The 13256-nt window shown below is 40.0% G+C and overlaps 1 protein-coding gene across 1 annotated transcript in view; it reads left to right on the plus strand.

Annotated features, from left to right (window-relative positions):
- Positions 1–12830, plus strand: part of gpr158b (G protein-coupled receptor 158b) — a 120213-nt gene extending 107383 nt beyond the window's left edge. Inside the window, exons 10-13 of the mRNA XM_038278866.1 lie at positions 3120–3266; positions 5290–5533; positions 7776–8320; positions 10531–12830. Of these exons, the coding sequence (XP_038134794.1) occupies positions 3120–3266; positions 5290–5533; positions 7776–8320; positions 10531–11478 (1884 nt within the window). The 3' untranslated portion in view covers positions 11479–12830. The remainder of the gene's footprint in view (positions 1–3119; positions 3267–5289; positions 5534–7775; positions 8321–10530) is intronic.
- Positions 12831–13256: the final 426 nt, after the last annotated feature.

A 13256-nucleotide genomic window follows, 5' to 3' on the forward strand; every position in this document is an offset into this window, starting at 1 on the left:
TTTTTTTGAAGAGAGTTGCTTTTTTTTTTTGGTTACTATTCTTTTTTTTAAATAAAATTGTCCCAAATTTTTAGACTCAATGTGTGTTTAGCAGGGTGCATACTCACTTCCAGCCAATGTGGGACAAGCATGAATCTGTAGAGCAGTCCTCAGTAGAAAGCACTCCTGGTTGGAAAGTTGCAATACATTCAGTGTGCTGGAAAAGATTTTCAGTCATCCTGACCATAGTCAACAAAGTTAAAAACGTTAAAAACTTTGAACAGAGTGGTGTATGCAGTTCAATGCATTGAGGAATGCTGTGATCTTTATATTGGAGAAACAAAACAAACTCTCCACAGATGCATGGCTGAAAGCAGACGGCCAACCTCCCCTTGACAAGACTTGGCTGTACATTTACACCTTAAGGACAAAGGACATTTGTTTGAGGACCAGAATGTTCACATTTTGGACAAAGAAGACAGGTGGTTTGAAATGGTTTTGAAGGAAGCCATTCATGTGAAGAGAGAAAAACCAACCATGAACAGAGGGGGTGGACTCAGGTTCCAGCAATGCCCCTAATGACTCCTTTTTCAGAGGCATGGGCCAGTATCGGGTCTTGCAGGCCAACAACAACCTTAACAACTTCCCATTACTAAGGGATGGACCTGCTCTGCTGGTTCAGTTCGCTTCTTTGCTAAGCCACCTCAAGGCTTTTGTTTGTGCCACTCTATAAGCCTAGAACTCAAACCCTACTCCAGACATTTGAAATTGAAAAAGCTTCCTGGATGGGGAGCGAAACGTCTTTAAACTTGGAAAACAAAGTCCAGTTTTTTTTTGTTTTTTTTTCAACTTTGTTGGAATACCTTTAATATTTGTTATTGTAACCCAATCTGTTTCCCTATAGCCTGCAAAATGCATGCAATTGTGGACCATCACAGAGGAAGAATTTTAGGAAAATCAAGAAGTAATCTTCGTTTTAAGCCTGTGATCTTACATCGTACTGTGGGACAGGTTTAAGAATTGCAGCATTGCAGCCAAAGATATTTACGGATATTTGGAATGACTTTCTTACAGTATGACAGATTCGAAAGAGGTTTGGCTGCAGACCTGCATTGTAAGGACCCGGGCCTGCACATTCAGGAAACAGGCCTGCACTAAGTAACCCTGGCTGCAGAGCTGCACTGTGAGGTCTCCTGCGCTGTAAGAACCGCAAGTTTATTCAAAGACTTTCAAAGTAAAACAAAGTTGATTCCAACTCCCTGTGAAGCTAGCTTCCTTTCAAAAACAAGTCTTGATATGCTGGAAACTTATGTGCACTCACAATTTTACTCACCACCAAACTCCTATCTGGAATAATAGATATGTGCTACATAGAAATAAGTCTATGCATTTGGAACACTGAATGGAAAAAGGTATTTGGTCTACAAGACATTGGAGGTTTCCTAAACTGTAAACTGTAATTATTTTTGCTTACTGTGTAATTTATACTTCTCTTTTGCTCAGTTTAAGTCATAAACTCTATTCAGGCAGCAAAAACTTGCTATGCGCTATTCCCGAAGGGTTCGAATACCACTTCCGGAATAAACTTCTGGTTCTGACAGTGCAGGTCTGGCTCCTGACAGTGCAGGTCTGCAGGCAGATTCTCATGATGGATTCTAGTTCTAAATCAGGCAATAGAAAACCACCTTTGATCTCGTTTTCTATGTAACGTAACACCCAGTGTGTCATGATCTGGCCTGTTTGCTCTCCCTTAATTAGTCATTCCTTTCAGCTGTCGTTTTCCCTCCCTGCCTCAATTATAATTTATTCCTCTCACCTGTTTCCTCTTGGTTATATTCAGTTCAGCCTGAGCATTCAGGGCCAGATCATTTCTTGTCTTTCTGTCAGTCTGTCTGTTCATTTTTAGTTCATGGTTCATGTCCTGGATCCTAGCAGCCAGTGGAAAGAGGGTTTTTGTGTTTGTCTCGTCTCCTGATCGTCCACTGTTCCTCCCCTGCCGAGTCCTCTGGGTTTTTGGCTCAATATGTGGGGAGGTTCAGTTTTTATCCAGTAAGCCTGGCTCCAGGGAGGAGACCAGTTTAAAGTCCTGCATCTAGTTCCGGTTCTTCGTCCTGTCTCGGCTACCCTCTTCCACTGAGCCTGCCTGTCTGCACCTGATCCTGTCTTCTCCTGTGCGTGACCACCTGGTCATGCTTCTGGTCCCAGTCAGACTCTGAACCCTGCTGGGAGCCTGTGGATGCCTGGAAGTCTGGATCCTGCCACCTGTTTCTGTTCCTGCCTGATCTGGATCTTGTCCCTGTCTGTTCCTGTCTGTTCTGGATCCCTGACCAGGATCGGCTTCCAACATGTCCTCTGGAACTGCAGCACTTGGGGACATTCTAGGACTGGACTGTTAAACCAGAGTGTCTGAGATTGAGCGGTGCCCCGCCCCCCCGCCTGCAGTGTCCGCGAGCCACAGCTCCGCTTTTGTTTGTTAAACGTTTTGAACTGTCTTACTGACTGTCTCTCCTTGAATACTAGGTCCATTGTCTGCGTTCATGACACAGTGTGTGTTTTCTTTATCTCTGTTTCTATCATTTTTTCCCCATCTATCCAGATATATCAATTGAGAAATTGTAGCAGTAACCATTGTTGACTTTATAGACACTAACTCCATGGAAAAATAAGATTTCTCTTTAAAACTTGAATTCCTCTCTGACTACAACCTTATTCTCTATTTTTTCCTTCAGATTTAGTTTTTTTCTTTTATGCCTTATTGAGTCACAGGGACTGCGTTCTTCTCATCATTTATTGTGTTACTCAGGTGGCTGGTGAATTATGTACACTAATGAAGTTTATGGATGTCCTAATTGGTTATCATATAATATTCATACATCATACGTGATGGGGTGTGTTTATTGTGTGTCATGGAAATGCCTGCCAGCAGGAAATCTTCATCATGCTGATGCCTGCAGTGCACGGCTTCTAATGTAATGATTCCCTTTTTGTCGCATTATGTTCTTATGTAACATAAACCTAATTAAAGTGTTTAAGAGCAAAATACACATTTGTTAAGGCTGCATATTAAACAAAATTGGGATTTTAGGGACTGTACAACGTGAATTCAACCATCTTAACACCTTTGTCTCAATCTGGTTTAGTTTGTTACCAAAGGCGCTCCGGCCCGAGACGATATCGCCACTGAGGCCTATGAGGAGGAGCTGGACATGGGACGATCCGGCTCTTATATCAACAGCAGCATCACGTCTGCCTGGAGCGAGCACAGCTTGGACCCAGAGGACATACGGGTGAGGCAACTTTTAAAATCACGAGTACAAACAAAATATGATTTCCACTGGTTGATTCCAAACATACATATTTTATTTTTACTGCTACATGATGTTACAGTAGAAGGAATTAAGATTGCTCTAATGAATTGGATTACCTTTATTCTGAAATTGGTGAAATGGCTGTTATGGCAGATCTAACATGTATAAAATGACATTAATAATTACACCTTTTTGTCACTCTTTAATGTTTGAGATAATTCAAAAAACTTTAAACTTTATCTTTATCCTTATTCACATGGAATAATCATTATTTGGAGACCCTATGTAAAGAATCTATTTCCCAACCTCCTGCTTTTTATGTGCTTTGCACATAATAGACGCAGCCTGAGACTTTGCAAACATTTAGTGAACGGTACTGAGTTGGATATTAATGCAGTGTGTATTACGTAACATCTATTCAGTGCTGTGTGCAATATCTAATGCCGGCCAGTTGTATTAAAAGGGGCTACAAACAGAAGAAAATTGTTATCAGAGCACAGTGCAATGATCTGATCTAACTGTCAACTGACAATCTGATTTGTGTTGGACTGTGCCACATTTTTCAATTTTGTCTTGGTGTTCCACAAATTGAAATAATATCCTGCATCTGACTAAGGTCAAAAAGAAGAAAAAGAAATTCAACGTGTGCTTTTCTGAAATATAAAACAGTAATTGAAACAGAGCCGCATTGACTGTCAATCAAAATACAAAGTGTGCTCCACGGCATGACCAACCTGAGCTCAGGGATCTTAAGATAAAACAGAACAGGTGGAGGATTTTGTTAAAAATGAATGAATACAATTTTTATAAACTTTTTGGAACTTATTTGGCTCTTAAACTCGGCATACAATAAACCCATTTTTTCAGAAATCATACTTAAAGTTAATGGTTGAGTTGGTGGGTTTTTTTGCTCAGTACTTAAATGACCACATTTGGGTCTCTAGCACAAATAATAAAAAAAAAAAAACATACATCAGTTTCTGAGCTTAAGCTCAAGCACATCCAAAGCAAACTCACTTCCACCTGTGAGTGGCCAGAGAAAAATGAATATATAACTTGAAGGTTTTGATGTGGGCTCATCAAATTCTGAAAGGAGATGTTGCACAGCTTTAAAGGGGTCATAGAATGATTCCATAGGGTATTTGGTGTTGGTCCTTAAGGTCTCTGAATAGGGTGTGTAACACTGTTTGGGTAGAAAATGGCATATTTGCTGTTTTATGAGCCCTAATGCAAGCCTGGTTAAGAGCCCCATATCGAAACGACAGGTTTTCTTCCTTTTATGGTATGCTCATGAATATTTATATGAGCTGTGCGCTGATTGGTCGGTTTACAACGCTGCTGAGCAAAAAAAATCATCATAGCAACAAGCACTCATTCACTGAAACATCGAAATTGTTGATATGGTAGGGTGACCAGACTTCCTCTTTTTTCCTGGAGATGTCCTACTTTTCATACCTAAAAAATTGTCTGGGGGGAATTTCAAAATCGTCCGGGATTTTGGTCAACTACAGTGCAGCAGGTTCGGACCAGCCCCGGAGCTGGCGGCTTGGTTCAAATGCCTGTGAGCGGTCCGGTCCAGATTTGCAGAGAAAGGATGTGGGGTTTGAAATTCTCTGTACGTCCATTTCACCCACTGAACTATCGGTATTCAGCTATGACAATGTAAACTCGGTTTTGCATTCTATGACCCCTTTAAACATGCAGTTCATGCATAAAGGAATCTTCCAGTATGGCCAAACCAGAACAATCCTGCAAAAAAGACAGTGATGGAAAAGACTGTTAGTTGTTCAGTCATTGAAATAGTCAGATGACATTTCCAGTCATCAATCACAAGTGATCTGTTGGTAGATATGTCCCAAATAAAACCTTATATTAGATCAAGCTTTGTTTGTTTACCAAACCAAGACAAAATGGGAAAAATAGAAAGAATCTTTAAGGGTGCAAACTATTTTTAATATTTTATGTAACATAAAAAGTAGACATTTACACAATTCTCATGTAGGAAGAGCTGAAGAAGCTGTACGCCCAGCTGGAAATCCACAAAAGGAAAAAGATGCTCGCCAACAACCCTCATCTTCAAAAGAAGCGCAACTCAAAGAAAGGCCTGGGTCGCACCCTGATGAAACGGATTACAGAGATCCCAGAGACCATGCACTTGCACCGCCAGTGCAGCCGAGATGATGGCAGTGAGCACGGAAGCAACCGTAGCACACTGAGGAGAAACCAGCTGGAGGCGAGCTGTCAAGGTAAGTCTGCAGCTACTGTATGCGTGCATTTTGTCCCAGTGTGCAGCTGAAAAGAGGATGTTATAGACTGGTGGTCTGCAAGCTGCAGCTTTTTGGACCCTCAATAAAGGCTCCTAATAGTGGCTAAAGTGATAAAGAACCGATAAAGGTATGACAACATACAAACATCTGGAAGGTTTTCGCAGTTAAAATATTTAAAATACTGAGTTGAAATTTCCAAAAGCAATACATTAAATGAACCAAAAATATATTTATGTTGTTTTTAGATCACTTTCTTTGTCATTAACTCGGAAGCTTTTTTATATGGAATTTCAGCACAAATTAACATCCTATAGAAGACATTTTTTTCCTCTTTTCAAAACCTAAAAATCGAAACAAATGACAACAGATTTCATAGAGCAGATATTAACTAAAGTAATAAGTTTTATTAAAAGGTCATGTCAAATTTGCCGCTCTAAACTACTTTATTTGCCTCGACTCAGTGGGAAATGGCTTTTTCAACTTCAGAGGTTAAATATCTCTGTTGTAGACCGTGTTTACAAACTACATTTTAGGTTAATATCACCATGTGAACAGGAAAGATGGTATAAATAAGTTAAATACTCTATTTTTGCTCATTGTCTTTTGCATAAGGAGCGCCGTCTGCTGGTAAGTTCTTCAGTTATTGGGTTTATATGTCCAGATGCAGAAGACCTGTTTTGTCACTATTCATACTGGTGCATCGCACACAAAGCATAGCAGTCTAAGCCTATAGCAGCACAACTATAGAGATAGCTCAGGATAATTTGTGCCCCTCTAACTATAAGCTTTACCAAAGAGGAAAGTTTTAAGCCTTGCCTCATGGACTAAAACTGGTAGTTGGTTCCACAGTAGAGGAGCCTGATAACTGAAAGATCTGCCTCCCATTCTACTTTTAGAAATTATAGGAACCACTATTAAAAATGCAGACTGAGAGTGTTGTGTTCTGTTTGGAACATAAGGAATTATCAGATCTCTGATTATATATATTATATTTCAAAGTCAATGAAGAGAATCATAAGCATAAGAGAAATATGAACTCTCTTTTTAGTTTTCATCAGAACCCTGCCTGCAGCATTTTGGATAACCTAAAAGCTGATAGTAAAGAATTACAGTAGTCCAGCCTTAAAGTAACACATGCATAGACTAGTTTTTCAGCATCACCCTTGGACAGGATACTTCTAACGTTTAGAATATTCTAGAAACCTCTTTTACATGGAATTTAAATGACAGTTCCTGATCCTGAAATAAACACAATTCTTTTTTCACTTTATTATCTGAGATCAATTTAATCCTGACTAAACCTAACCAATCAGATTATTTTTTAAAGGCTCTCGTCCAGCAACAACAATTTCCGTTTTGTCTGCATTCAGAAGCAGAAATTAAGAGTCATCTAGGTTTTTAGGTCCCCAAGACATGCCTGTTCTCTATGTAATGGGTTAATTTCATCTGCATTTATAGACATGTATAGCTGAATATCATCAGCATAACAGTGGAAATTAATCTAAAGTTGTCTACTAATTATATCAATTGGGAGCCTATGATAAACAGAATTGGCCATCGCACTGATCCCTGTTGTACTCCACAGGTAACCCTGGAGCTGCAGGGAGATTTTTAATTAATGTCAACAAACCATCCTGTTATTTTCATATAGATGTCTATATATATAGATATATATATATAGATGTCTAGATTTATCTATTTAATCTACATGCAGAATGCCTCATTTGAATGCGTGCAATCACATAATAAGACATTTTTTCTCACGAACAGGATGGTGTAGTTTGCTGTAAACAAAAAAAGCTTTGATTGTCTCCATTGATAAACTTTGTTTAATACATCCATTTCAATTGAGCATGTTAAAAATCATCATTGTCATATGAAAGTTTGATTAATACATTTTGTAGCCCTTGAGCAATAAACCAGCGTAACTGGAGATTCGTGAATGAATCCTGAGTGACAACATAAAAGTCTGAATGTCTCATACTTCATATTTTATGCTTGTTTTATGCTTTATGCTATCCCTCCAGTTTGAAGTAAAATGTTTCAGTCTGCGACAAAAGGGAAAAAATTACTAAAACACAGACTACATGGTAAATAGGGCACAGCTAGAGACTTTGTCTGAATAATGATAGATAGGTTCAAAAAGTATAACCTACTTAATGTGACATCAAAGAAAATGTGGCCTTCTTTTACGCTTCTCTGTTTATAAATCTTTCCCCAGGAAAACTTCGAGACGACTCTCTGAAAAACAAGGTCACAGGGCTGACGAAGTCACTCAGCTTTGACCATGTTTGTGAGCAGGATGCTGAAACTGGAAGCCAAACTGGCTCAGTTCCAGGAGACAAAATGACTCCCGTTGGAGAGGGGTCTTTTCTAGGGTCCCTTATTAGCCGCAGACACAAGAAGCATCTGGAAACAGCCGGGACTCTGCCGAGGCTAGAGTCCGCTGAGTCCACTGAGTCCGTTCCGCTCTTCTGGAAGTCTGCCAGCGCTCACAACCTCACCCATGAGAAAAAACCCATCCACCTGCGGACCTCCATCATGCAAAAGTCTCTGAGTGTGATTACCAGTGCCAAGGAGAAGATGCCAGTACTTTCTAACAAGACTCAAAGTGTGGAAGATGCCAGTAAGAAGGGTCAGAAGGCACCGGCGGAGAGAACTCTGTCAGAAGTGGATGAGATGCCTGAGCATTTCCCCAAAATGATCATTAGCCAATCAGTGGAGTACTCCAAGACTCCCTTGAAGATGGGAATAATGAAACAACAGGTAATACTGAGCGCATGTATAGGTAACCTACACATATGTATTTATCTTTAACTGTATAACATTATGTCATGGTGCATCCACAATAGATTGTCCTGGAGCTTAGCTGAACTGACCAACACAAGGTTTCTAAACAGGAAAGAAAATGAAACATAGAACACATATTTTATAGATAAAATCCAGAGAATTTCTATATACATTTGGAATTACCCTCAGTCAAAAATGTGTTTTCGCTGTAGCTGCAGGTCCTCTTGACCGGTGCATCTACCATCTTTTCACAGCCAGCTTCTTTTTCTAAAATATACCTGGATGTGGCCTGTGAATTCCCATCACAGCTTGTGAATTTAGGCCTGAAGTTTGATAATGTCTTTCTCAAACTAAAATTTCTGTGGTTTTAACCATCCCTCTGCAGCTCCAGGTCTGACTTTAGTGTTGTCATCCTGGTGGAAGGTGATCCTTCAAATCTACTTTTAAGTGTTTTGTAGCTTCTTACAGGTTGTCTCCCAGGATCCTTTCTAGACCCTTATGTGTTTAGCTTTTATCTTCCCATCTATTCTAATGAGCATCCATGCACCTATTACCATCATCTTTAAGCTAAGCTCTTCTTGCATTAACTGTCATTCTAGACCAGTGTTTTTCAATCCTGGTCCTCAAGGCACCCTGCTCTGCATGTTTTGGATGTTTCTGAGGTTCAGCAAACTTGATTCAGATGATTGCAGTTCAGCAAAGCCTGATAATCTGCTATCAATTGATAACAGATGTATAAAAGCTGGGAAACATCTAAAACATGCAGGGCAGGGTGCCTTGAGGACCAGGATTGAAAAACACTGTTTTAGACAGAGTCACAGCTTGGTGGGTTTGCAGTTATTCCATACTTATTTGGGATTTTGTCTTATAACCTCACCCTGCTTTAAACGCCGCCATAACCATTAACCCTGGCCTCTGTGCTGTTGTCATTGGTCTTCATGACACTTTTCACAGTAAAGTGGAACGAAGGAAAACAACTGCTACAGTTTTTATTTCTGTTAGTTAAAATATTCAAAAGCAAAAAATTGTTTTCCCCCCAGTTCACTACTATGTACTGCGTTCTGTTGGTCTATACCTTTAAAGAATATCAAAAATACTTTAAGCTATGTAACGTAACAAAAAAGGGAAGACTCAGATAAATTTTTTAATACTTTATCAAGACACTATGTTTCAGGGTTCCCGTGTGTGTGTGTGTGAGAATGTGAGTGATGCATCCCTTCCAGAGAGGATCTTGGTGGAGAACTTGTAGTCTACACAGGTGGAGCTCATCAGTCTCATCAGAGAGCTGGGCTTTAAAGAGCAGCAGAGCCTTCACTCAGGGCTGGTTTCTTGTTGTTGTTTTGTTGCTTCCTTGTCTCTTGCTCCTCTCATGAATTTTCCCTGACGTTTATTTGATTTTGTTTGGTTTTCAGTACTTTTGCACTTTTTATGGATTTTTCCCTCAATTGCCTGTTAGTAGTTATTAAATCAGCAAAACTCATCTCTGCATTTGGGTCCTCAAAACCTCCATCCAACCTGACGCTATGATTAATGTGTTGGGAAATCCATAACCTATTTGTTATTCTCCTAAATCCTTCTCCTCACTAACATTCACAAAGATTAACACAATACTAGGAAAAATGTTTGCATCAAACAAACCTTCTGAAGATCAGGTCCTTAGCCTCCTTGTTATCTGTTTAAAGGCTTGCCCTCTCTTTCAGTCTAAAGGACCTCTAGACAGAGCATGTTGTAGAAAATACAATTTCCTTTCCTGTGCCTTTTTGTTTATATCTCTGCTAAGTCTTCACTCTTTCTCAAATATTAAAACCGTCAATGAAAATGAAAGAATATAACTAGATAAGTCTTAACACTTAGACAGTTGTTTGCAAGGGATTAATCATATTGTTGAAAAAGAGATGTCCATTTCCAACATACTTTTCCAAAGCAAAGTAATTAAAAAAGGGGTCAGATTTGTTTTAAAACTTGATTATCAAAGTCAGCTGATATGCATATTTTAGAAAAAGTAGGATTACAGTATAAAGAGTGCAATGCAGACATCTTTCAATGTGACATAAAGAGACTATTATTTTAGCTGTTTGACAGAAGAGCCCTAAACTGATCTCTTTTAGTTCTGAGCTTAATGTTTAAGTAAGAAAGTCATCTTAATGTCATTGTTTTCTCTTTTTTATTACATATTTCTTTTTCAGGTAAGCGGCAGTCAGCCATCCATTTGCTCTGAGACAGGGAGGAGCCTCTATGATGTTTCGGAGGTTTGTCCCTGGGAGCTGGATGAAGCTCAGACTCCCACTGAGTCAAAGATCCAGAAGCATGTTTCCATAGCTCCATCAGAACCTGCCTCAGGTCGAAGAGGCAGTAGCAGCAGCTCAGGAACTGCCAAAGTCAGTCGGTCTCAGCAGAGGCAGAAACCTGGGCAGTCTCCATCAAACAAGCGGCGCTCTAAGGAGAAAGGGGGAGAAAGGGAGGAGAGGAAGGCCAGGCCACCAAAATCACCTCTCCCTCTCAAGCCGGACGTGAGCCCCTGGCAGTTTGATGAGCAGCCCATGGTTGGAGGAGATTCTGACTCCATCTCTCCTGACAGGATCAGGAGAAAGAAAAGTGTCACACCAACTGATGGGAAACCTAAAGGACTCCACTCAGACCACTCCAAGTCCACAGGGAGCCTCTTACAGCCCCCATCACTCATGGTGGAAATCTGCCCCTGGGATTACGGAGGCCCCCCTTCTCCTAAGCAGGAAAAAACCTGCAACAGTCCCATCTTGCACAATAAGAAACGTAAGGGCTCCTCCTCATCCGCCCACAAATCAGAGAAGGATCGAACGAGGGAGAAAAGCAAGGAAAGGCGTAGCTCATCCAGCAAGCCACCATCGGAAAGGAGACGGGTTAGCCAGTCCTCTGAGGGTGGAGGGATGGTTACTGAGAGGAGGAGGAGCTCAACCAGAGACGTCGAGGTTTTCTCCCGTGACTACGAGCCCTCGCACACTCACAGCGGCATGGCTCAGACTAAAAAATCCCCTGAAAAGAAGAAAGAGAAAGCTTTGCGCAGTAGTTATAAACCTGCAGTTCTAAGCAGCGCAAAAATGGTTGATGTTTGCCCCTGGGACTTCCCAGAGAAGGATTCAGGGGAGAGGGCATGATAACTGTTGGGATGATTTGATCCTTCTATACTCGCTGAGTGAGAGCTCAGAGAACAAAGGGAAGCTAAAAATATACCAGCGTGTTTGGTACATTTTTTTCCCTCTTCATGTCATCTAAGTGAAAAGGGCCTTGTAAGCCCTTTAGGTCTTCTGTCCAGACAGACCTATTTACAGAGCTCTCAAAGCAACCTTGTTGCTTTAAAAAGGACATTTATTTTATCTGCACACCTGCCTGCACATCTGTCATAGTTTGTATGTTTTATCAGCTTTAATACATCTTGAAGGTATATAAAAGATTCATGCCTGCGCTAGTAAGCTGAGCAGACAATCATCCAACTGTAAAACCTGAGTTCCTCGGCCTGAGCTCGACGCTTGTTGAAAAACACAGAGAGAGCAAAAAGAAAAACTTATGGAGGAAGGAGAACATGGGCTCTCAGGCTCTAAGACACAGGAGTAAAACAACAGACACCACTGCAATTCCTTGTCTTTGGGCAAAATGCATTATTAATGGGATGAAAACGATGTGTTAGATTAACCAATCATGGGAATAACAAAGCTTTGCACTACAGCTTAATGAAGGAAATGGTTTGAGTAAACGTTCTCCATTTGAAATGCCTTGCAAAAGCAGTCATATCCCAAAAATATTCTAATTTCCTCATGCTACATTCACAATCTGGGGCGTCTTCATTTAAGCCCCCATTATTATGACAGCCTTAAATAAAACCCTCTGTCAACATTTGCATTTACAAATAAAAATTATTTCTAGAGTTGGCATGTGGGATTTTAGCCTCCCTGTAGTTAAACCACAGCCGCTCTATGAAACATCCTGAGGTTTATTGCTTTAATTGGGCTCATTTACACAAATTTGACTCATGGCTCTCTAGACAAAAAAAAATGTAGAGAAATATACATCAAGATTGATCATGCATACCAATTTGATCCGTCATAAAGCCATGCAATCAAATTTAGTCTTTTATTTCAGTCAGTGAAAGCTTTTTCTATCTAAGGAAATCCGGTGGTTGCAGCAATCTTTTTTAAAGAACAAGCACATGGCTACAGTGGGAAGGAAAATTCCCAATTAGAACCAGGTTCAATGCTAACCACCATTTATCACGTCTGATTAATGGTTGCATAAAACCGAGCACAAAACAACACAGAAATCCTGGTCCAGGAACACTTTGAATAAAAGTAAGGAGTTATTGAAAGGAGTAGGTCCTTTAGTGGCTTCATCTAGAAGAGAAACACAGGTTGACATATACGTTTTGAACTTATGGTAGTATAAAAAAAACAGCCTTATCGTATACATATAGTCAGTGACTTTGTTGATATTTAAACACTTTATTTTCCTTCTTCTTTAGTATTGATACTTTCCTAAAGAAGTATTCCTACTTCTTTAGGAAAGTATCAATAAAACATATTAAAAAAGTGTTTTAACATATCTAAATGGGAAATGAATACTTTTGCAAAGCTCAATGTATTTTTTTCTTTTTTACAAAGTCATTGCATGTGGTAAAACTATCCAGCATCAACTAATTAAATGTTTACTGGTGAACTTGTTCTCAAATATGACAGTGGGAGTCTAGATGTCGTTGCGTCCGGTACTTGTTCATTAACAAAGAACATGATGTTTTAGAAATGGCGTGCATTGCTGTCAGAGTTGTCCAACTGCTTTTCATATGGCATGCTGTTTACAGTTGAGCAGTACTGAGGTTGTTATTTGCTGTTAACCCTAATCTCCTGGCTCTCCTGGTTTCACACATTCTTATAGGTATAAAGAG

This window comes from Cyprinodon tularosa, unplaced genomic scaffold (assembly GCF_016077235.1).
Source record: "Cyprinodon tularosa strain WSP-4 unplaced genomic scaffold, ASM1607723v1 ctg145, whole genome shotgun sequence".
In the NCBI taxonomy this organism is placed as follows: domain Eukaryota; kingdom Metazoa; phylum Chordata; class Actinopteri; order Cyprinodontiformes; family Cyprinodontidae; genus Cyprinodon; species Cyprinodon tularosa.